Below are 23,628 nucleotides of genomic sequence, written 5' to 3'. Positions count from 1 at the left end.
TTCTCTGGAGGATGCTAAAGGATGGGCACCCCAGTTTTAAAGGGAAGAGGCTCCTCTCCCCCAGTTCAGCAAGGACTGGGAACCAGTTCCCCCCAGCCCTGGGCACCCGCCGGGGCGGCAGCAGCCGCCGAGCGCAGGGGTTGGCTCAGGACACACTGCGGCTTAGCTGCAAACGTGTCCTTTTGCTTTTGTCAGCTCCGGTTACAAATTCAGGAGCTGATTTGGGGGAAAAAGAACAAACAAACAAAACGTTTGCAGGCTCGTGCTCCTCCGTGGCTGTCACACGGACGCGGGCTCCTTGCTTAACGCCTTAAAAAATAGAATGAATTAGCGGTGGCTTAAATTACTTGCCCACCCAGCCCCTGCCATCCCGGCGCTGGCAAGGTCAGGACAGAGCACCCTGTCCCCAGGTGTGCCGGGATTTCGGGTTCCTCCTTCCCCGCCTCCTCCAACCCCGCCGAGCTATTCCTGGCGCTGCGGCCGGATCCTCTCTGACCTTGGGCACAGCTCAGATGCTGCAGGGCGGCGGGCGACGCGTGCCCAGCGCTGCAGACCGCACTCCCGCCCGGGGCCAGGCGACAGGCTCCGGCACACGCTTAAAAATAGCAATTTCTCCGAAGGTCTTGGCACACGGAGAGAGACGTGGGGGTATGTCTCTGGGAAGCCGAGCATTTCTGGTCTGCCCGGGAAGCACAGCTGGCCACGGGAGGTTGGCAGGGTTTGGAAATGGGTTGCCGCGTCCCTGGGAAGAGTCCGGACTCCTGGGCAGCTCCCTGTCCCCTCCGCCTGCGAGTGCTGGCGGGAGCGGGGGACTGGGGTCCTACGGGAGGGGGGACACATAGTGCTGTCGGGCAGGTTGCTCCAAGGGCATCCTTCTTGCTGCCGCGGCACTCGGCACGGCGCGGGGATCGTTTGCTAAGTCGGTGTTTGCCAAGCGTCCCCTCTGTCCCCCAGGCGCCAAGCACAAGTCGATGCTGGAAGGTCACAGCACCCAGATGCGGCGGGGCCGAGGCAAGCTCCTGTCCCGGGCAGGCCACAAGTCCAAGCGGATCGGCAACAAGGGCAGCATCAACATCCAGAACAAGGCGTTTCACTGCCAAGTGTGCGAGATCTACGTGAACTCGGAGACCCAGCTCAAACAGGTGACGACGCCAGGCCTGGCAGCGCTGGGACACCGGGCGCGGGGGCGTGCGGACCCCTCTGCGCGGGCACCGGGGGGCTGGGGGGGGGTACCTGGCGGTCCCCCGCGAGGAGGTGATGGGTGTCCCCCGTGGACGCCAGGCGGTGCTGTGGGTCTGCCCTCTCTGTCCCGGCTCCGGGTGAGCGGGCTGTTTTCCTTCCGCAGCACATGAACAGCCGGAGGCACAAAGACCGGCTGGCGGGGAAGCCGCCCAAGCCCAAGTACAGCCCCTACAACAAGCTGCAGAAGAACGCTGCCCTCGCAGTGAGTATTCTCAAGGTATCTGTCTGCAAATCACCCGCCCGGTTTGCTCCCCGAAACCCTCTTTGCCGTGTTGACCGTGTCCTGCAGGGAGACACAGGGGCTGCTTTTCACAGAATCACAGAGCGGTAGGAGTTGGAAGGGACCTCTTGGAGATCACAGGATCACAGAATGGTTCGGGTTGGAAGGGACCCTAAAGCTCATCCAGTGCCACCCCCTGCCCTGGGCAGGGACACCTCCCACCAGCCCAGGCTGCTCCAAGCCCCGTCCAACCTGGCCTTGAACCCCTCCAGGGATGGGGCAGCCACAGCTTCTCTGGGCAACCTGGGCCAGGGGCTCACCCCCCTCACAGCCAAGAATTTCTTCCTGATATCCATCTAAATCTCCCCTCCTTCAGCTTGAAACCATTACCCCTTGTCCTACCATTACCCTCCCTGATCCAGAGTCCCTCCCCATCCTTCCTGTAGGCCACCCTTTAGGGACTGGAAGGGGCTCCAAGGTCTCCCCGGAGCCTTCTCTTCTCCAGGCTGAACCCCCCCAGCTCTCTCAGCCTGTCCCCACAGCAGAGGGGCTCCAGCCCTCCCAGCATCTCCGGGGCCTCCTCTGGCCCCGCTCCAACAGGTGGCACAGGAACGCGGCCAGGCGGGGTTGGAATGTCTCCAGAGACGGAGACTCCCCCACCTCTCTGGGCAGCCTGTGCCAGGGCTCTGCCACCCTCACAGCAAAGAAGTTCCTCCTCCTGTTGAGATGGAACTTCCCAGGGGCAAGTTTGTGCCCGTTACCCCTTGTCCTGTCCCCGGGCACCACTGAAAAAAAGCCTTGGTTCCCGTTATCACGTGGAAGCTGCTCCCCTGGGAGGGTGGGCTGCAGCGGTGAGAGGAGTTTTGAGTCTATGATGGGGAAGGAAAGCATGGGACTAACGTGATTTCCCTGGCCACAGCATTCACAATGGCAGCACCGGTGAGCCTCCCACCTGTTTCAGGAACGGGAGAGCTGGGATGGGCGTTGGGGCCGGCGCGGCGCAGTTAACTCGGTTAACGAACCCAGCCGAAGCGCTTGGTTTGCAGGGACGCGCAGCTCGGCGAGAGCTGGGCAGCAAACGTGATGCCAGGGAAGGGAAGCACGGCTGCAGGGCACGGCCCAGCGGGCAGAAACACCACGTTGGACTCCGGGTCGGGGTGGTGGGGCTGAGGACCTCCCCGGGGAGGTCACCACGATGGGGGCATCCCGGGAGCGGCCGAGCGAGGGACCCTGTGGGATGGAGCCTGCGTTGGGTCAGGGCCGGGGCTGGATTCGCTGCGGAGACGTGCAGGGAGCTCAGCGGGGAGCGAGCGTGGGCCGGGGCTGACGCGGGGGGCTGGGGGCTCTCCTGCAGCCGGGTGCCTCACGGTGTCTCGCTCCTCCTCCTCCTCCTCCTCCTCCTCCTCCTCCTCCTCTCCACAGTCCAAGCTGGCTTTGCAAAAGCATCTCACCAAAACCCTGGCGACCCGCTTCCTGCCCAGCCCGCTCACCACGGCCGCCATCTGCGCCATGCCTGGCCCCCTCGCCCTGAGACCAGCCGCGGCCACCACCCTCTTCCAAGCCCCGATCCTCGGACCAGCCCTTTTCCGAACGCCGCCAGCCCACGTCCGCACCACGCCAGGCCCCATCGTCTTCGCTCCCTACTAGAGCTGCTCGCCCACCGAGGGCCCCTCCGCCACCCACCGGGCTGTGCCGGGGGGTGCCCGGTGCGGGATGGCGCTCCCGGGCAGGCGGCTCTTCTGGCTGGTGGGAAACCATAGTCGTAGACATCAACCTCGGCTTCTCCTTCGCTTCGAGCAGGCGCCTGCTGGAGCGAGACGCCCCGGCAGAGCCCAGCCAGCGCCGCCGTCCATCCCTGCTGCTCCCCCAGCCCGCGCCGGCCCCGCGCCCAGGGAGGGAGAAGACGGTGCTCGAGTCACCAGGACCCTCCTGTGTCTCGTGGCTGGGTGCTGCTTGTCCTCAGCCCGCTGGTTTCTTATTCATCACCCTCCCAGTTGCCAAACTGGAAGAAGAGGAGCCATCTGCTCCCCGGGGGAGGGAGCATCCCTCTGGCCGGCCGGTCCCTGCCAGCCCAGTGGGAAGGGAACTGCGAGGGGAGTCTCATCCCAGCTCTTACTGGGAGAAACGACCCCAGCACAAGCGGAAAGTTGGCAGTTCCCTCTCGGGCTGGGCTGGCTGTGCCTTCACCAGCCCTGCACTTTCCCGTGCTGGCTGGGGGCTTCCGTGTTGCCCACCAGCCCCCTGTGCCCCACGACCCCTTACGTCCCACCAGCCAAAGAGCCCCCACCGCGGTGGGCACCAGCCACACTGACCGTATCTTCACTCCGAGAGCAATAGCCGAAGCCCAGGGCCGGTGCCTCCCCCCTCCGAAAGCACACTGCCCCTGCCCTGGACCCCCAGAAGCACACGATGGGCGGGTGGCCGGGGACGGACCCCCTCCAGCCCAGCAAGGACGGGAGAGCGGGCTCCCCGAGGAGGTCACCCCGTGCTCGGCGCCAGCTGTTTGCCTCTGTCCCCTCCCCGCCGGGGGACAGCCCTGTCCCTACCTCCCGGGAGATGCTGTGAGGCTGTGAGTGAATGTTCCTCAAGCACTTTGGGTTCTCCAGTGAAAGGCAACGCTGCTGCTCGCCCGCCAGCAGCCGCTGGGCCCCGCCGTCCAACCCCATCCCCGTTTGGAGCTTCCAGGGAGTTACCAATGACTCCCAAAAACAAAGGCGTCCGCGGCAGCCCGGACAATCAGGTATGAAGGAGCAGGCGGCACCCCCGGCCCGCGCCCGGCGTTCTCCCTGGGATGCTCCCGTCACAGCCTGCAGAAAACCAGGCTCCGAAGGGACCCCGCAGCCGTCACTCTGCTTTTCACTGTGCTCAGAAAGCCCAGCAATGGCCTGGGCTGAAAACTGTAACCCCGGCGCTCCGGGTTCCCAGCGCGCTGCTGTAAATAGAAATATGCAGGAAAAGTTGCGACCCAACGGACCTTTCGCTGGAGTGACAACCCACCCCGATCTATGCAATCCAGGGGGAGCAGCTCGCCCGCCGCATTTGCTGTCTGCCACTTACTTTGGTGCTCATGCTGTCCGTGCAGCCAGGAGTGATGGTCGGAGCAGAAAAAAATCAACGCGACGCTCAGCTCTGTGCAGGCGATTCCCTTCCCGTCCCCCGGCGCTGGCTCGGAGACCTCAGCGGTGGCCCACGTTCCCTGCCAGCCCCGGGGAAGAGGCAGGTGGGGTTCATGCACCTGGAAATCCACAAGCACATGCACACATATCCGATATCTTGGCCATACGCAACGCCTGGAGTTCAGGAGGATTTTGCCCAGCACGCTCCAGCGATGCTCAGGACAAGGTCCTGGCAATGGGAGGTGAACGGGAACCGGCCAACGGGTAACACACACGGCTGAAATGCTTCTGCTTCCCGGCACTGACAGAAAGAGCTGGAGCCTCGGGCGAGGGCAGGAAGCCTGCAGAGAAGGAGCAGGGGCAGCACGGAGCCGTACCCTGCCTCTGCAGAGCCCGTTTGTCGCGCCGTGGGCAGCGCTGACCCGCAGAGCCACCGCCACGCTCCTGCCGCAGAGGACAGGAGCACAAGGGAGCCCTGGGGGGTGGATTCCGCTCAGGGCATCTCCTCGCCACCCCAGGGGAGGAGGGAAGTGGAGAGCGGCACCAGAAGAGGAGTGAGCGTGGAAGGCTGGCGGTAGAGACAACCGAAAGGTCTTACAGTGGTGGTGGGGAGACCTGGCTCGGAGAGCAGCCGCGGGAAGGAATTCTCCCAGCAGCAATGGCTTTGCCAGGGACGGGGAGATGGTCCTACAGCCCAGGGCACGCGTGCAGCCTGGACCCCGTGTCCCCCAAAACCCTTTGCTGGCCGGGGCGGGCGGGCAGCAGGAAGGACACGGCTTCGACAGCGTCGCAGTGCCAAGCAGCCCGTACTCAGCCCTTCCCCTGCTCATCTCACTGTGCTCTTCCCAGGCCGCCGCACCGCGCCGGTCACTCCCAGCCCTGGCCACAGCAGGGAAGGGCAACACGTCCCCTCCTGCAGCGAGCCCACCAGCCTCAGGAGCGGGGTGGGGGGAGCCAGGAGCTGCCAGCTGCGGCCATGCTCCTGCCTGCAGGAGCCGCTTGGCACCGGTGGGTCGTTCCCCTGCGTTTTGTTCTAAAAAGCCTGTGCTGGAGACGGCAGTGGCTGCTCCCATCACCCCTACACCAGTGGAGTCCTAATACACTCCTACACTTGGCACTTTAACCCCTTGAAAGCCATTCCCTCTAATAACAATAATATTGCAACGAGCTGCATAAGAACACACTCCCTCTATCGCATCCCCCCGCCTCCAGAAATCCTCCCTGCTCCTCTGCTATCCAAAGCATTTACTGCCTTTGACTTTAGCATATGCTGTACTAGGTAGTAGGGCATAGTCCATAGCGCTCAATAACGTGTGCCCCTCTGTAAATAACCTTGGAGTGATGTGAACAGTTTGATTCCAAAAAAAAAAAAAAAAAAAAAAAATCCCACAAAAAAAGGAATAAACAGACTCTAGGGACTTGGCCAGTACTCCTCCTGTAATGTTCATTGTATATTTTTTTGATGTACTATAACTGTTGGGGAAAAAAAAAGAAAAAAGGAAAATATTTTGATAATCGAATCTCATCGCTTTATTGTGTTACTCAGTAAATAAAAGGAACAAGTACAAACAAGCCAGGGCTTTCTTGTAATTTTTATTTTTGTCCTAGCTCCAGACTAGCTGAAGGGAATGCGTGTTGCTGGGCAGGACCAGGAGACCTTTCCCTTGTCTTGTGGTGGTTCCGAGAGGAGAGTCAGCACCGTGACAGATGGGCAGTGAGCGCTGCCACAGCCCTAAGCATCAGGGTGTGCAGGCTAAGCACGGTCCCAGCCTCTCCGAGGTCGTGACTGAGCCTGCACTCAGGAAGAGGAGGGCTGTGGCGTGGTGGATGTGGGCACCCTGCCCTCAGTAACAGCATCTTGCCCTGTTCTGCAGTATGCATTCACTGGGGCAGGATGACTGCGTGTTTCTGCACGTAAAGGAGCAGCGAGCAGTGCCAGGTAAGGGGCAATCTGCCGGAGAACACGGCAGCACCGCAGAGCCAGCTGGGGCAGGACAAGGGAGAGCTGCTCTGAGAGCGGCTGGGCTGGAGGCAGGGCCAGCAACTGGGCTCTTCTCACATGGTATCAGTAAATATAAACCGGAGCAGCTCGAGAGTGAGGGAATTGTTTCCCGGACCCTGCTGCGCTCAGCCATGGAGCGGGTCCCCACCTGCTGGCCAGCCCCGGGCTGTGCCTCCCTCCAGCAGCCTGTGGCCCTAGGGTCTGCCAGCCTGTGCCCCGGGAGCAGAGGGGTGTCACTCTGTGAATCCCGGCTTTCCTGCAGCACCTCCAACATCTGCAGGGGCTGGGCAGTGAAGAGAGCGGTCCCTGACCCGATGCAGGGAGGTGGGTCACCTCTCTCGTCCTCTAAGACCATCCCCAGCCCTGGGACACCCGTTCCTCGTGCCACCGTGCTTCCTGCAGGCTCCGCGACACCAAACAGGCTCAGCAGGAGGTTTGTGCAAGGGAAGTAGGGAGGTGAGGGAGAGGAGGTGGCAATGGAAGGGACGGGAAAACAAGGCTCAGCCATCCATGGATCCGCCGCCCTTGTTCTTGCGACTCAGGGGAAAAGCAGACTTGCTTTGTGGCTGTGTCATCTTACTGGCCAGGTAGATGAACGGCTCGATCAGCGTATGCCGGTCAGCTACGGACACCTCCCACAGCTTCACCTTCTCGCCCTTGGCCCAGTGCTGGGCTGCGTCATGGTCCACCCGGCGCTGCTCCTGCAAGTCACACTTGTTCCCCAAAACCACGATGGTGACCTGTGCAAAAAAAGGGTGAGAATAATCCCTGAAGGTACCAAATGCAGAGCTTAACGGTGCTGCCTGGCTCTGCCTTGAAGACCCTCGGAGCCAGGCCCAGTCCTGGCGCTAATCCCCACTCCATGCCAAGGCCTTTTAAAACACCACATTTCCCAGCGCTCCCCTGGGGCAGCTTCCCCTCCTGTTCAGTTCTGCGTGTCTCAAACCAGCCCCAAAGTGGAAGGGGCTGCTGAGCGCTCGCACACCCAGAAATCATCCCAGGACAGCAGCCAGTTACACCCGAAGAGTCTCGGGGAATGAGGACCCCTGTCACCGCCTTGTGACAAGCTGGGGAAATGCAGAGTGTCTGGGTGAGAAGCTGAAGAAGGGGAGCAGATCCCCCTCGGCAGCCCCTTTCCCCCGGGGTACTCGCCTCTTTCTTGTCTTTGGACTTGTCAATCTCCTTCTTGAGGAGCTCCACCCGCTTGAAGGACTCCTTGCTGTCAGTGCTGTAGACCAGCACGTAGCCGTCGGTGCAGGAGAAGCAGTGCTTGGGCAGCTCCAGCCCGTCCCGCAGCCCCCGCGTGTCGTAGAACCGCACCTGCTCCCGCACCCCCCGGTCGGTCTCGATGGAGCCCACGTAAATGTCCTCCTGGGTCTCGATCATCTCGGAACCTGACGGAGAGGAGAGGCGGGCAGGGGTGACACGGGGACCCTGGTGGCCCGGGGCAGGACAGCCAGTCCCCCCCCTCCCCACGGCCGGTGTTTAGGGGCTGCTCGGGCTCAGCCGTGCCCGCGGGGGGCCAGACCCTGCCCGCAGCCCCTCAGGGTCCCTCCCGCTGCCCCCGCACTCACCGACCACATGGTTCCCGTACAGAAGCTGCTCCAGGATGGACGTTTTCCCGACGGAGGCCTGGCCGCACACCACCACCTTGCAGCTCTTCCCCATGCTGCCCCACCGGGGCCCGCAGCGCTGCTCGGTGCCTGCGCCCCGGCTGCGGTGGGGACAAGGCCCGGAGGGGACGCCGGAGGCCCGGCCCGCAGCCGCCGGGGGGTGGGGACAGGGCCGTGCCCGCCGCCGGCCTGAGCCTCAGCGGCGCGGAGGGACCAGCGAGGCGGCGGAAGGGGCGCGGCGGGTACACAGCGCCCTCTGCGGGCGGGAGGACCGGGCCGCGGTGTCGGCGGGTGAGAGGCCTCACCCCGGTGCCCGGTGCCCGGGCCCGTTCCCAGCCTCGCCGCGGCGGGAGGACCCCGGGGCGGGGCGGGGCGGGGCGGGGCGGAGCAGACACCGCCCCCCGCCGCGCGCCGCCGCCGTAGTCAGCGGAAGCCCCGCCCCTTCCGGCGCCGCTCCCGCCCCGTTGCCCGCCCCCAGCCCGGCCCGGCGGTAAGATGGCGGCGGCGGCCGAGTGCGATGTGATCATGGCGGCGCCCGAGGGACCCGGCGAGCCCGAGAGCGAAGAGGAGGCGCGGAGGTAAAGCGGCTGCCGCCGGCCGGCTTCCCCCCGCCGGGCATGGGAAGGGGGTGGCCGGTGTCTCTCCCGGCGGGCGGGGCGGGGCCGGGGTTCGGCGGGCGGGTAAGGCCGGGGGCGGCCCTGGGCAGCGGGAGGCGGCCGGGGCGGCAGGTCCCGGGTGCTCGGTGCTCGGGTGGGGCCGGCGGGCGGGCAGGGCCCCTCCGGCCTCCCCGGCCGGCTGCGGGGACAGCGGCGGGGCCGGCAGCGCCCGGCCTGCGGGGCGGCGGGCAGGGCCGGCCCCTGGGGGCGAAGGCCTTTCCCAGCCGGGCCCCGGCGGGCCGGTGACATGCCTCCCGCGATGCCGGGCTGGCTGCCGGGGGAACGCTTTATTTCGCGATGTCTTGGCTGCGTGTCCCATGTGGCAGCTCATGGCCTCCGCCTGTACCAGGATTAGAACACGTCCCCTGCAGCGGAGTCGAGTTGTCTCCGCTCAGCTGGAGCTCGGGTGTCCTAGAAATATAATTAACCCCCTTTCTGCCTCGGGGCCCCGCGGGCCGGTGTCTGAGGAGAGCTTTCCCCCATCGCTGAGGACGAGGGGGAAAGGCTTGAACCCGGGTGTAGAAGGGGTGCTTCAAACTCGTAGATTTGCGGCGCCCTTCGCTGCTTCATCGTACCCCGTTCCCTTCTCCCTGGTACCGTTTCAAACCTACACGCGGCAATTCTTACTCCGTCCCGCCTTGCTGCGGGTAATGGGGGAAAATGCCAGTTGCAGGTGAGTTTTTGGGTAGAGTCCTGCTCCGAAAAGGTTATCGTAATTAAAGAGCTCCCTCAAGTTCCGGTAACCGCTTTATTTCCAAAGTGGTCTGGCCCAGGGGAGCAGGCGGTGTCAGCTGGGGGTGGTGGGGATCCAACCTTTCTCGCACCTTTTCCTCAAGTGTAATGAGCTGGTTCCCAGCAGCAGCTCGTCGCAGGCTCTGCCCGCAGTGAGGTGGGAAGGTCCGATGTGTAGGAAACTCCGTTGGCTCCGCAGCCCGTTATCTCACGGGGAACCGGGGAGGAGGGAACTATTTCTGTAGAAGGTGAGGCAATCGCTCTAGAAAATTATTCAGCAGATGGAATTAAAAGGAGGAAACAAAACTGAAAGTGGCCTCTGAGGAATAGTGTTTTCAAAATAACGTTGATGGCCTGAGGTGGTTTGTGCTCCTTGTTTACTGACGGAAATTGAAGGCTTCAGGAGCCACGCTGGGAAGGAGCTGGCTTCCTGGTGATGTCATTCTAAGGAGTTAAATTAGATGTTGCTGAAGAGGCACCTGGATGTGGCCCATAGAATACTGACAAATTGCGTGGCCTGTAAAGTTGAGAAAGCCCTGTTTATGGGTAAGTCATTCCTTGCCCTGGGCTAGTTAAATGTGGCGTTTGAAATGTTAAAAATATCCACATGTAAAAACTGTGCTGAAGGCACAGTCATCTTCTGAGAGTGACCTCTAACATTACCCTTCCTTCCTCCTTCCCAAGTTTCGTTGCAGAAGCGCTGGGCGCAGGAAACCACTCGTGAATAGGATCATCTTCTTGGGAAAGGCTGATCAGGTGCAGAAATAGAAGAATTTGTGGGCAGTGTTCGCTCCTCGCCCTGCTCTGAGGGGAAGGTTCCACGGTGAAGATCCGTCAGTCTCGCGCCTCGGGCTTTTTCTTGGTGTCGTAAGGCCAGTGCCGTAGTTTGCGGTTATTGCCATGAAGCCCTTTTGTTAGGTACTTTCATAATGTTTCCTTTTTCGTTGTTGTTGGGATATTACTCCTTTCTCTTGCTAAAAGAGGAATGTGTGGGTAGGAGATGATTATTCTACTTCCAGTTATTCGTTCTGGTTGCTCAGGAAGGGCAGGCCTTACACGCTCACGCCTTTCTGCCAGCCGGGGCAGGTTTTCTCGGGGTCCTGCGCATTAATCTCTTCTCTATTTTGGCCCTTCCTGGCTTACATCAGTTGCTTAACTTCTGTGCCTCAATTGATCGAAGGTAAGTTAGGGTGGTAGTCACTGTCTTAGGGAGAGTAGTTGGAGGCTTAATTAGCTAATTAGCTATCTGATGTTTGTAAAACACCTTGAACCGTGTAAGGGCTGTGCAGGCGCTCTGCAGTAGTGGGCATGCAGACATACGCTCGAATCTGATTTAGTGCGGGCTTTGTGAAGTGTCTGTGGTAGCTTCTGTAAAAAAACTAGCAAAAATAAGTGAAAACCTTTTCTGAATCATTGCTGTAAGTCAGCATCGAGGGTTTCCATGTTCTGTGCTTCTGTTTAGGAATTACAGTACGACAAGATACAGATACTTCGCTTAAGGACTCACCCGTGTCTCAGTGCACGATTCTGTTCTCTCTGGCCTAATAAAAATCAGGCAATTAGCGAAAGTGGAGGTCTATATTTCAGAGTGATTGTAACTAATGCACTGAAACAGCTGAAGACATGCCAAACGCCTCACTCACAGGTTGTTTAAGGCCCAGGAATAGAGTGTGGTCACAGGATAATTATTGTCTGCTGCTGAATTAATTTTGGGGGTCCTTATGGAAAAGGGTTGATGTAAGCGTGTTAATTTTATCTGCCGGGCAATGGTGCTGTTAGTGCCAGCTCCGCCGCTGGGCAGCAGCTCATGAGCAGGGGCTGGTCCACCCCCAAAAAGTCACTTTTAAAATTTTTTTAATTAATTTTAAAGGTTTCGAACCCATGGGGATGGTTTTTCCCTTTGCCCAGCCCATCTGCGAGCTTGGGGTTGCTGGAGTTTTGCCAGGGAGAATTTCCTTGTCATCTTCCTGGCAGCTCTGGGTTCTGTCTGATGTGCGTGCTTAAGGCTGGATCCTTCTCCTTGTTCTTCAGCACTGGAGGTTGTGGGAGCCTCTTAGAAAGAAACATCTCAAATCGTTCGGAAAATGTCATTATGAAATGATCTGCCCAGACTGTTACTTTTACAGTGCTTCTACTGCGGACTTCAGCTGTGTTGGTGCCTCCGTAGGAAATCCCAGTTAACCTTAGCACAAAGCAATGAATGTGAAATTGAGCACAAGGTAAATTGTGCAGAAATCAAGAAGGTTTGAGACCTTGCCTGACTTGTGGTCACTAATTAGTTCGACAGATGTTGCCCAGAGGTTGTCAGGTGTCAGTGAGTAGCAAGAGTCTTTCCGCTGCTATGTTGGACGAAATGAGTCGCATCATCTTGGGCCGGCTCCTCGTGAATAAATGTTGTTCCTTGACTGCTTTCACGGGGAGTGCTGGGAAGCGTCGTTACGGGACAGCCTGAAGAAGGTTCCACTGTTCCTGTTCTGCTTGTAAATAGGCACTTGAGTTTCCCAGGCTGTGAATCCAGCCTATTTTACTAATATGTAATTACTTTATAATCTTATGATAATATGAGGAGCAGCAGAAGCTGCTCGCATGGTTGTTTGCTGTCCCATACATTTGCAGAGTATTTGAATACTCTGAATTAGGTGGTTGCTTTATGCAGTATGAAAAGATGGTCAGTACCTATGATTCCAGCCTTTCTCTGTAACACGAGACATGCTTTTCTAGGGTGAATCATGTTGGAGCGGCAGTTGTTTTCCCCTGTAATCCTTACAGCTGGCTGCTTCCTTCATTTAGGCCTCTGTGGGAAAAAAAGCAATCTCTCGCTGGTTCTAGACCCTTCTGTGGGTTCTCTGCGAAAGCGGTATGTGACCCTGCCAGAAAAGATCGCGCCGTTGCTGTGAATGAGGTTAATGGGGAGCTCTGCCAGCGAGGTGTCTTACGTAACTGCGCAATTAAAGTTCGGGGCTCGTCGGGCTCTTTTTCACTTGCAGCTGGAGGGAGAAGTTTGCTTCACTTTGATTTCTCGTGGCGTATTTTGGCTCTTGCGGCTTTTGGTCTTCTATGTCTGAGTTTGTCCTCGGGCATTGGGAACGTTCTGGGGGGGGGTGCGTAGAGGATGGCGTGGGTTTTTGTGCGCCTTCTGGATTAAATGTCGGTTACGTTGCTGTTGTCCACTCTTGCGAGAGCCTTGAGGCAGACCTTTGCTTTTATGTTTTAGTTGGTGAGTCTTTAGACTATGCATGCAGATATTTGCATGTTCAGACTCCAGATTTCGCTGGTTTGGGGCATGCAGTGAGTAAACGCCGTCATTTCCCTTTCTGTACTGCAGCTAGTAGTAAACCCGCTCTGTGTTCAGTGGGGGGTGCTGATGTGCAGAGAAATGTGGTGCCTGGTGCTGTTCTGCTGCGCTCTGCAGTAGGGTCAGCATGATGCTGGCTGGCTGCAGATGATGATCTGCATATAGGTTGTAGATGGTTTGGGGTTTTGTTTTTGGGGACCTGCTTTTGCACCTGCAGCCTTCCTCCGCGCAGCAGGGACAGAGAACACAAACACCAGTCGTGGGAGATAGATATAAAACCATAGAATAGTTTGGACTGTAAGGGACCTTCAAAGGCCATCCAGGCCAACCCCTTGCCATGAGCAGGGACATCGCCAACCAGACCAGGTCGCTCAGAGCCCCGTCCAACCTGGCCTGGGATGTTTCCAGGGATGGGGCATCTCCCACCTCCCTGGGCAACCTGGGCCAGGGTCTCACCACCCTCAGAGTAAAACATTTCTTCCTTAGGTCTAGTCTAAATCTCCCCTCTTTTAGTTTAATGTATATATAAAATATATATAAAAATATATATGTGGTCCCTTTACTCTTAAATCCTCACATGGAGTGTAAAACCTGACCTGGAGGAAGGGTCTCTAAAGCCTACAGGGAAGTATCCCCAGTGTAGCTCTGTGGCCCACATAGATTTTGGCTTCTCTTCCGAGTCCTGAAAGAAGGGATGGGAGAGTATCGAATGTCCAGTGGCAAATATGACAGCTAATTTTAAGCTCTAGACATCTGCCTGCTGTAAACTGTACTGAGATCACCAAACTTATTTTACCCAAGCAGCTGAATAACATCTGACAGCTGAGAATCTGGACTGGATTTCAACCCCCAAAAATGCCGGATAAAGGCACTGTATCCTGTTGAAGTCTGCAGGAATTGCTTTGTAAAGGCAGGTGTGTTCCTTTTGTCAGAGCGTCGCAAAAAAGAATACTTGGCCAGGACGGGATTATGCAGCCTTCCTTAAATCCTAGATATTTTAGGGTTTTTGAGAGTGTTTCGTAAGGGAGGCAGGAAACGAAGTGGGAGTGAGGGTCAGGAGAGCTGGGAGCGAGCGAGTCTGCGCCTGCCTCGGGGCTGCGTTTCTGTAGCTGGGTGGGACGGCTGTGGGCGCCGGTACCTGCGTGCAGGGTCTGTGCCAGCACATCTAGACCTGGGAGGTGCTGTTTGTGCAGATCCCCAAAGTTTCTGACGACTTAGAAAATGAGGTGCGTTGCGAGGTAGGTCTGCACATGCCTCCATAGGAGCTGGAGTAGGAGGGGTGGAAGCCACGATCGGCGCTCGAGCGGGGGCCGCATGTGGAAGCTCTGAGGAGGAGGCAGAAGTTGTTAGGCAAACGTGGGATTGTGTCAGTGCTGCTTCTCATAGCTCTTCTGTTCTGGGAACGAGCAGGGGCTGAGCTTTCAGCGGGGCACGGGGAATAGAAGGACCCTTGTGCTGGTTCCTTCTCCCACCAGGCCGGCAGCGAGCTCCTCCCGCTGCGTCCTCCAAGGCCCTGGCTGTGCGAGGGGAGCACCAGAACACGTGTCTTGGTGACAGGTCCTCTAGGGTGACAGGGGTTGGAGCACTTGACGAGTTAGGGGTCCTGACAAATGTTATAAAAGAGGAGAGAAAAAAAAAATATTAAATTGACTAGCTCACAGGGAGCAAACAGTCCCCTCCTTGTGAGCCCGTGGTGCAGGCAAGCAATGAAAGGCAAGCTTCTTCCCAAGACCCTTGGTGCGACTCTTCCCTGTCTTCTGCCTCCAGGATGGAGAGGCCCTGAGAAGACACTGACACCCCCCCCACAAAGCAATCCATTCAGCCTGTGTCGTATTTTTAGCAAAGCACGATTCTTCTTCAGTTTCAAAAGTAGCAAGTGGGGAATGCAGCCTACATCAGTGCGAGATGCAGAATGATCTCATTCAGGCTGCAGCATCTGTTTGGATTGAAACAATTACCAGTGATATCAGGAGATCTGCATTATTTTTTTTCTTCTTGTTATAGCCAGAGACCGTGGTAAACAAGGACTGTTTTCTCTGTGTGCTTTCTATGTCAGTGGGGCGCAACTGGGGAGAGATGCTTCTGTTCTGTGTCTCGCATCTCGGACCACCAGCCTTGCATTTCCAGCAACTGTCTTTGCCTCCCCGCTTTGGAGGCAATTTGCTTTTTCTTTCAAAAATCCTTTTTCGTCGTCAAGCTTTAACCCGTGTGAGCAGTAGAAATACCCGTGTACTTCCTTCCTGCTGGTGTCTGAGGTGCTGTGACTTGTTGATGTATCAATCTGTGTTAAAGTATGCTGAAAAGGAAACAGACAAATAAAAAAAGGTAGAAAACAGTAATTCTTGTGTTCGTGTCTTTCCTCTAGCATCTCAGAATACCGATGCTTTGTGAAAGTTGGTTTTGCCATCTATCTGTTTTCTTTCTCCCATTTTCCTGGCTCTTCCCGGCAGTTTGTTGGCAGACGGGGCGTTTGGCACCCAGCCCTTTAGCTGTATCTATTAGACAATGCTTCCTCATAACATGACAGGTAAAATTGCTGAAAGACTTGTGAATCAGGGGCTGGTATGCTAAGCAGGTTACAGTGGTGGCTCGGAGAGATGAGTTCTGCCATTAATACTGTTCATCCTTTTCTTTAGACTATACAACAGAGAGCTTCTGAGGGAAGGAACCTTAATAGGATCTGTGATTTTTCTTTTCAGTTCCTGATTACAGAAACAAGAGAATAAAGTTGTGGTTAAACTACTTACTGCCAAGGTTCCAGAAGTGCGGAATTGCTGATTGTATTTTTTTTTTTCCTGCTGTATTTTGAGTGTCTGAGCTGTAATATTATGCAAAGTATGAATGAGTCCTGCCTCTTGTGGTACAGATCCATCGACAGGCGCGTGGTCGTTTCTGGAGGCGTTCTGCCGGAGGGGAGCCGTGCTGCCCCGGCTCGGGCAGGGTGCCGGCTCCTGGGGCAGAGCAGAACAAGCACCTGCCCGGGGCAAGGCGGGGGTACAGCAGTTTCCCATCCCAGGTGGGCGAATTCATCGTTTGCTGGAACGGGAGCGGGTGCAGCAGGGATGAGCTGAACCCGGGAGCCCTGACAAGGCTCTTCTGAGGCAGTGGGGTGCGTGAGCTAAACCGTTTCATTGCCACCCTGTTACTTATTCAGCTTATTTCAAATAAGCACAGCAATATGGTTGTACGTTCTTTCCGTTCCTTGACTTCAGCAGGGGTGCATCTGGGCCGTTGCCGGAGCGTAGCTGATACCAAAGTTCAAAATGAAAGTGCTTCGGCTGCGGCCGCGGGCCCTCAGCTGGCAGCGCCCTGTGTCTATTGTTCTGCCAGCTGGCAAAACGGGGCAGGATCAGTGAAAACAACCCTCTGCATGAAGCGGTTGTGTGGGAATGGCCAATGGCAAGCCTGAGTGAGGTTAAAAACATGTGAACTCGTTTCAACACAATTGCCTTTGTTCTTTCTCTAGTAGGCTTGCTGAACATTGCTCTCCTTCACTGGTGGGGTCCCTCCTCCCCACTCCAGCGCTGTCTTTGCCGAGATGTGCCCTGGGCACAGCGAGGGGCTCTGGCAGCGCTCCCCCCTCGATGAGGACACTGCGGCTTGAGTTCAGTCCCTCCTGGGTTGGCAGCTTCCAGCAGATAAACGGATTTCTCACATAAGGATCTGATCACTAGGTACTTCCAAACTAAAAGTGCCAAGTGGTGGCGGGCTCGTACCAAATCCGCTCTGCGCACTCAGGTCTTGGGTTTGGCAGCTTCTGAAAATGCAGGACTAGTCAGCACTCTTCCCTTCGGTTTTTATTTTGTAAACTGAAGGAGGCTTCTCACCATGGTACATTCTAACAGTACGACTTCTGTAGTAAGAGCCCCTTTTCCACACTTTGAATGTGTTGTAGCTACAGCCTTCGGCAAAGACAGTCAACTTCTGTCCTGTGTAGGTTTATTAAGAATGTGATTTGTGAAAGACAAGTGTCTCTGCTTCCTCTGGGCGTGTTTCAGGACTGGGTTTTGCCCAAAGCTGCATCTAATTTTTGGGAATTTTGTGAAGGTGTACAGAAATTTGGAAGTGGATTGCTTGCATTATACTTTCTGTGATAGATGAGCCTAAATTTTTAAACCTAAATATTATCTCGGTGTTTATAGTACCTGGTAGACTGCAGCCTGGCTCTGACTCAGGCCTTTGACTGTTACAGTAGTGTTGCAGCTACAGCGATAAAGCTGCTCAGCCCTGAGAGCAATTGAGCAGCTCGTGCTTGCTCTGGAGTTGGAAGGGAAAAAGTCCGGTGACTCTTCACTCTCTACTGCTGCGCTCACAGATTTGGTTTGCTTTTATTTACCTTGGGGTTTTCTGTAAATAGCTTTCCTGCAGCAAATGGTGCAAAGAGACGCCTTCGCTTCTGGATCCTTCTTTCAACAAAGTGCCGAAGCCCATCGTTTCAGCGCAGCCTGGAACTGCCCCGTGTTTGAGCCCGCAAGCACAGCTCCGCTCTGGGGGGGCACCCAGCTATTTTAGCTTCCTTGGCTTCTGCTTCAGCAAAGGCGGTGTTCAGATCAGGTGGCAGTCACCCGAGAGGAATACGGTGACCTGTCATAACCAACTTCAGCTGTGCTGCTTGTGGTACTGTCGTTTCCCCTGCGCAGGTGATCCCTGCGGCTGCGCTGCTCGAGCAGAAGATTGCTCCGTGTTGGAGGAGAGAGTAGCTGAGGCTCGCAGATACGCTGGCCGCGTCCCTGGTGGGACATGAAGGATGGAGTCTGAGCTGGTCTTTGTTCTGGTGGTTAGAATTTGTCTTTGTCTGGGGCCAGAGTTCTCGTTGTGCAAGTGCTTCGGAGAGTGGACAAACAGTGTCTGTCGCTCTGGCTGCAGCAGCGAAGTCCCGAAAGCATGATGCAAGTCTCGGCTGCTGTATCTGAGAGTGGGGTGATGCTCTTCTGAGCTGGCCTCATAGTTTTTACATGGTAAATAGTCTAGGAGAGAGGAAGCAAGTGAATTAAATCACGGAATTTAACTAAATGAAGCTGAATTAAACTTCAACACCATGGTACAAGTTCCCTCTTGAACTGCTTATCTAAAATGGGGAAGGTAGATGGGAGAAGAGAGAGAAGGGTTTAATTTCCTTTAGGGGAAACTTTGCTTTCAAGAGTTTAAGGGATGCTGCTTTAAACCATATGTTGTGTGTTTTTAAATGTCCTAAGCTGTCTCTGCAAATGCTTGCTCTTGAGTGTGAGGACTATTTCTAGACCTGTTGCCAAGGCAGTGCCAAGCTTCTGCTTGAGGCTTGCACCCTTATTTCTCCTTGATTTTTAGCTGTCTTTTGAATGTAGAAATTGTTCTTGGCCCTGTTTCTTAAGTATGTGGGACTGCTTCTGAAAGATAGACAGCACGCGGTTCCTTGACTTCAACGGCTGCTGGGGTTACGCAGCACCTGGTGGCTGGCTTGACTAACTGCCTGCAACTGAGTTTTGCTGGACTCCAGAAGCCGCTGAGACTGAAGGGAGGATGCTCAAAGGTGGCTTTAGCCTGCTATCGCAGTCCTGCAATACTGGGCTAGTTAATGTCCCGGAGCATCCCTGCTCATGGCCCTAGTAAAGTGGTGAAGTGTCTGAGAGGCAGCAGGATGTGAGATGTGCTGTTTTCTCGTGAGTGGTATGGACAGAGGAAATCTCGTGGCAACCACCCGCAAGCCTTTTGGAGCGCCGAAGAGTTATGCTGAGATTGCTTGGGGGTCAAATGCTTGGCCGTGGTCAGGATCTGTTCTGATGCTCAGTTCCTCTTAAAACGTGTTTTGCTTCCTTTCAGAGAAGCAGAATCATTCAAGGAACAAGGAAACGCGTACTATGCCAAGAAAGATTACAATGAAGCGTACAACTATTACACGAAAGCCATAGGTGAGAAAAGTTGGTAATAATATTTGCTGAATACTCTGTCTAAAAAATCAGAACTGGTCGTCGATTTAAAATACACCAGCAGGGTTTCTAACAGCACTCGCTGGAAGAAAGCTTTTTGCCTGCTTTAATTACCTTGCGAAATTTCACCGGATTGATAAGGCAAGTCAGTGCCAACACGGGTGACTGCAGCAGTTCTTCGTTTCTACTGCAGCCGAGATATTCTTAACGTGAAACCAGTCCAGCTTTCCCTCTGGTGCAAGGTCAGCAGAGCTGCCAGGCTGAGGGCCACAAACTTCTGTTCTGTACGAGTTTATTCCCGTGTATAGTGTGGGGAGCAATCGCTTTACAGCGTGCTGCTCAAAACAGCTGTGTGACCGTCATGCGTCATCTTAAGCCATTTGGGTGATGTTATAAATTGGGAGGGAATGTGAGTTTTTGATCCAACCACGTTTTTTAATATGTTCTACAAGTTGTCTAGCTGCTTGCATGACACTAACGGTGGGTGCTCTTCCATCTTCTCCAGATACCTGTCCTAATAATGCCAGTTATTATGGTAACAGAGCTGCCACACTCATGATGCTGGGGAGATTCCGAGAAGCCCTTGGAGATGCTCAACAGTCTGTCAGATTGGATGATACCTTTGTAAGGGTACGTGGAAAACTTCGTACCTCTCATTCATGTCTCGATACCCTTCACTGCACACATTGCAGCTCTTGCAACTCCCTTTTAAATGTCTTCTCAGGGCCATCTACGGGAAGGGAAGTGCCATCTTTCCCTAGGGAATGCCATGGCTGCCAGCCGCTGCTTTCAACGAGTTTTAGAACTGGATCATAAGAATACCCAGGCGCAGCAAGAGGTAAGAGGTTCTTAAAATTGAAATATTCCCAGTAGACGGGGCTGTCAAAGGGGGCGGATTGAACTGCTAAGCCTTTCGCTTCGAATTTGCAAAGCGGAGTCGCGGTCATCGTTAGTAATGGCTGTTTGCATGCTGTGAGGTCATGGGAAAAACGAGATGCTGTCAAAGTCTCTCTGTCTGGTTTTCAGTAGAGCACCAGGTTGCATAGTTACTTTTCGGTGTGATTGTCTCTTCTTAGCAGAGAAGCATGGAGGCTGAGCTGGGCCTTCACCCAGCACTCCAGCGGAGAAATGGTCAATGGTGGTAAGGGAGCATGGAAATGGGTGAGGCAGCATGTAGAAGGCTGCTGCCACTTTTGTATCTCATTCACAGGGGTACGTTTTCCTGGGCTACCAGTTAGGTCACTTGATTGCGAAACGATTTTAATGCTGGCAAAAGTATTCATGTAATCTGCGTTATTGCTCTGACACTTCAGGGATTGGCTGCTTAAACGCTGCTTGATGGCGTTTCAGACCAGTGGCTGTCCTGCAACACTCACTGTGTTCTTCTGTCTTTCAGCTGAAGAATGCCAGTACTGTGCTGGAGTATGAAAAAATAGCTGAAGTGGATTTCGAGAAACGGGATTTCAGGAAGGTGAGATTAATTTGATTGTTTCCTGAGGCATTGCGAACGGGCGTATTTTACCTGGCCGGTTCAGCCAGATGCATGTCTAATTTCCCTGCCCAACATTAGCTGGGTCCTGCTGGGAGGTGCTGTCACAACAGACTTCTGCTACTGAAGCAGGGCTGACTTGTGAACTGTAACAGTTGTGAAACTGGCAGAAGTCGTGCTCTCTTAGCTCCGAACGACTGAGAAGTGAAGGGGGTGACTGGCTCAGGCTGAATGTCCTGTCACTGCTTGCTTCGCAGGGTGAGTGGAACCGTGAATGAGCTGTTTGATACAGGTTTTGTCAGCAGCAGCGTTCGATCACATTTTGCTCCTAAAACGCATATCCAGGATTCTTCTTTCTCAACTCTAATTTAAAAAAAAAAAAAAGTCTGTCTGCCAGTATTCTAGTGAGGGTCATTGAAGGAGGAATGCAGATCTGCGTGGGGCATTCTCCGTTACTGTTTCCAAATCTTTCTTCCCAAGGGCTGTAACAGGATGCAGCTGGTACTGACCTGATAAAACAAGAAATGACAGCAGGAAATCTGAAAGGCTCCAAACACTTCTCATGCAACTGTTCCTGTTAAGTGGGTGCATGTAAGGCCCAAGTTTGGCCCAGAAAGGAGATTGTCTGCACTCTTAGGCTAAGCTCCAGATTTTGGAAGGGTAAATCCCAGCTTTGTGTCACCTGGCTGTGAGGAGCAAATGGGATGTATGGTCCATCTGGATTTCGCGTGGAGGAATTGCCCTGCCTGTATTGCATGTTCGGGGCTTTCGCATCTGTCCCTTCACTGCTCCCGTCTCACTTCACTGGGGAGGCTTGCATGAAATGTCATCTTTGTTTCTGGGGAGCTGCTCTGGCTCCTTCCTCACCCAGAAGCCATCGGCTTCGCAGTCTGGAGCACAGTGCTTCCCACAGCGGGCAATCGTGATGTCACGGGCCGGGGAAGCAGATGAACCTTGGTGGAACAATGACCCTGTTCTCATGCAGATGTCCCCACCAGAGGCAGAGATGGAAAGGACCCATTAGATCACCCTGCCCATTGCGGTCAGAGCAGTGTAAGATCAGTCCCTGCACTGTACTTTTTTGTGTTTTGTCCAGTCCGAACTGTCTCACTCTATTGAATTGCTGTCCTGCCCACATGTCTTTATAATGCAGGAAAGAAACAGGGGCAGAATTGTCTTCCTTGGCTTTTTCTGTAGGGCCTACAATTTCAGAAGAGTTGAAGGGATGGACCTTCTATGGGTGTCCCTTGAATCCTCTGGGTAGTGCTGTGTCATAGTAACAGCAGGTGCCATGGACTTTTGTACACTTTAAAAGACAAAACAGAAAACCTGCACGAGGAAAATTTTCTAATGAAATACGTCTTTAGCGGCAGAGGAAGCAGGTGTCCACACGCTTCTCTTCCCCTTCAAAGACAAACGTGAAATCTCGAGCGTGGTAATGGTGCAGCCTTTCAGACTAGGCCTTTGGCTATTTGCTTTGCTCACATTTGTGTTTTCTCTCACACCAGGTTGTATTTTGCATGGATCGTGCTTTGGAGTTTGCTCCTGCTTGTCACCGGTTCAAAATCCTCAAGGCTGAATGTTTAGCGTTGTTGGGTCGCTACCCAGAAGCACAGTCTGTAGCGAGGTGAGCGTCTCGAGGTCCGGAGTGTGAGTAATGGCTGCTGGCGCATCCTGCCTGCTGCTTGGGTTCCACAGCCCCAAATGAATGAGGGAATATAAAAAAGAAAGAGTCCTTAATGCAAACTGCGACGAGGAAGAGTGCATGAATTTATCCCCTTTTAAAGTCAGTCTAACTGGGAAACTGTATTTAGGCTCCATTCATAACCAGCAGTCTTGCTGGAGCGAGTTCCCGTACATTTTGCACCTCTGTACCACGGACTTGGTGAGATAACTACATGATAGGTAGTTGTGGAGGAGATATTTTGGAGATCAGAAAGAAACTGGAATAGGGAAACACTTCAATTTATTTTTTTTAATATGTCTATTACAGTGACATCTTGCGAATGGACTCAACGAACGCAGATGCTCTGTACGTCCGAGGTCTCTGCCTGTATTATGAGGACTGCATTGAGAAAGCGGTGCAGTTCTTTGTCCAAGCACTCAGAATGGCTCCTGATCACGAGAAAGCATGTCTTGCATGCCGGGTAAGTTGCGGATACTGGGGATGGGACTGCAAAATTACCAGGATTTTTTTTTTTTTTTTAACCAAGGATCTAATTTGGTTCTGCCGGATCAACCCCTTTTCCCTCCCTCCCTCAACATTATCATTCCCCAGATCTCCAGCAGCAGATCGTGTGTCCAGCCCTTCCCAAAGACAACCGGCTGCTGCTCTGGGCAAAACTGAGTTGGTAGCACCTCTTTCTCAGAAGACTGTGGTACTCTGAAGACTCCCTGCCTTTCATTCTTCTTTGTTCTTTGATCAGATATAGGAGCGATAAAACTGGGTCTGTCAGTTCTGAAAGAACTTCTGACTTTCCGATTCAACGTTAGTGCCCGCAGGTTGACTTGCATTTGAACACTCTTCCTTTCATGTTGCTCCTTCCCTCATTTCTACTCTGTTGTAGTTCTTAAACAGATTTAAAAACTCAGTCAACTTGTATAAGGTCTCAAAAAGCGAGGTCCCATTCCTATCTCTCTCTTTTTTTTTTTTTTTAAATCCAAAAATTTACTTCACTGTCACGTTCTTATCTTGAGCATTAGGCAGCGTTGTTCCTGTGGAGAATGCCTGTGACTGCCACCGGCTGTTCCTTAGCGATTCTCTCGAGGGAAAGACAAAATGCTTACAGCTTGTTCCGGCTGCCGTAGCAAGGCTGCGACTTCTGGATCCTCTGATGGTGCCTGAAACCAAATTATAACAGTTGTGGTTGAGGGCCCTCACCAGCAAAATAAGGTGCTCAGTACCCCTGAACCACTTACCTCATGTCCTTATCCCGGGTATATCTTCTTTCAGAATGCCAAAGCGCTTAAAGCAAAGAAAGAAGACGGGAATAAAGCGTTCAAAGAAGGAAACTACAAACTAGCGTATGAACTATACACAGAGGCACTAGGAATAGATCCAAATAACATCAAAACAAATGCCAAACTCTACTGCAACCGAGGAACGGTGAATTCAAAGGTAAGAAGTGGTCACCTGGCAGGTAGCCTTTCATCGTATTCCTCCACATAGTTTATAAATTGCAAATCACTTACTCTGGAAAAGCGTAGGCTTCTCCGGCTGCTGGGGCAACTGGATCTCACTGGTGCTGTAGGCAACGTTTCAGGTTTTTGTACTTGCACAATGATTGGGCCTGTTCCAAACAGCCAACAAAGTTGACTCCTGAAGAAACAAAACTCAAATACTTGGGCTGCGCGGAG

The 23,628-nt window shown here is 54.5% G+C and overlaps 3 protein-coding genes across 7 annotated transcripts in view; 2 read left to right on the top strand and 1 right to left on the bottom strand.

The window, feature by feature from the left end:
* ZNF385C (zinc finger protein 385C) overlaps window positions 1-4,018 on the top strand; it is an 81,259-nt gene extending 77,241 nt beyond the window's left edge. For 3 of the 4 annotated variants that reach the window (XM_063354819.1, XM_063354821.1, XM_063354822.1), the window contains 3 exons: window positions 955-1,142; window positions 1,346-1,459; window positions 2,885-3,115. In XM_063354819.1, the coding sequence (XP_063210889.1) occupies window positions 955-1,142; window positions 1,346-1,459; window positions 2,885-3,109 (527 nt within the window). In that variant the 3' untranslated portion in view covers window positions 3,110-3,115. Of the gene's footprint in view, window positions 1-954; window positions 1,143-1,345; window positions 1,460-2,884 lie in introns of all 4 variants that reach the window. The other variant, XM_063354820.1, reaches the window with a different exon arrangement.
* A 2,138-nt stretch (window positions 4,019-6,156) lies between these two features.
* NKIRAS2 (NFKB inhibitor interacting Ras like 2) lies at window positions 6,157-8,590 on the bottom strand. 2 transcript variants are annotated; one of them, XM_063354852.1, is made up of 4 exons: window positions 8,155-8,590; window positions 7,896-7,974; window positions 7,733-7,792; window positions 7,088-7,320 (listed from the first exon to the last, which is right to left on the bottom strand). In XM_063354852.1, the coding sequence occupies exons 1-4, from the start codon at window positions 8,246-8,248 to the stop codon at window positions 7,224-7,226; spliced, it is 330 nt and encodes a 109-aa protein (XP_063210922.1). In that variant the 5' UTR covers window positions 8,249-8,590; the 3' UTR covers window positions 7,088-7,223. The 2 variants fall into 2 exon arrangements, with proteins under 2 accessions (XP_063210921.1, XP_063210922.1); XM_063354851.1 differs by having other exon boundaries at window positions 6,157-7,320; window positions 7,733-7,974; window positions 8,155-8,568.
* A 32-nt stretch (window positions 8,591-8,622) lies between these two features.
* Window positions 8,623-23,628, top strand: part of DNAJC7 (DnaJ heat shock protein family (Hsp40) member C7) — a 25,103-nt gene continuing 10,097 nt past the window's right edge. Inside the window, exons 1-8 of the mRNA XM_063354824.1 lie at window positions 8,623-8,771; window positions 18,676-18,764; window positions 19,288-19,412; window positions 19,507-19,620; window positions 20,179-20,253; window positions 21,780-21,898; window positions 22,265-22,418; window positions 23,225-23,389. Of these exons, the coding sequence (XP_063210894.1) occupies window positions 8,689-8,771; window positions 18,676-18,764; window positions 19,288-19,412; window positions 19,507-19,620; window positions 20,179-20,253; window positions 21,780-21,898; window positions 22,265-22,418; window positions 23,225-23,389 (924 nt within the window). The 5' untranslated portion in view covers window positions 8,623-8,688. The remainder of the gene's footprint in view (window positions 8,772-18,675; window positions 18,765-19,287; window positions 19,413-19,506; window positions 19,621-20,178; window positions 20,254-21,779; window positions 21,899-22,264; window positions 22,419-23,224; window positions 23,390-23,628) is intronic.

This window comes from Chroicocephalus ridibundus, chromosome 17 (genome assembly GCF_963924245.1).
Source record: "Chroicocephalus ridibundus chromosome 17, bChrRid1.1, whole genome shotgun sequence".
Classification (NCBI taxonomy): domain Eukaryota; kingdom Metazoa; phylum Chordata; class Aves; order Charadriiformes; family Laridae; genus Chroicocephalus; species Chroicocephalus ridibundus.
Note: the sequence above shows the minus strand (reverse complement) of the source record. Positions and strands in the feature narration are given on the sequence as shown.

Bases quoted from the DNA above. Each gene is read 5' to 3' on its own strand.
- NKIRAS2 (XM_063354851.1), bottom strand. From the start codon at position 8,248: ATGGGGAAGAGCTGCAAGGTGGTGGTGTGCGGCCAGGCCTCCGTCGGG. The intron at 7,975-8,154 runs GTGAGTGCGGGG...CCTCTCCGTCAG, and splicing joins GTACGGGAACCATGTGGTCG to GTTCCGAGATGATCGAGACC. The intron at 7,321-7,732 runs GCGAGTACCCCG...TTTTTTGCACAG, and splicing joins AGTCCAAAGACAAGAAAGAG to GTCACCATCGTGGTTTTGGG.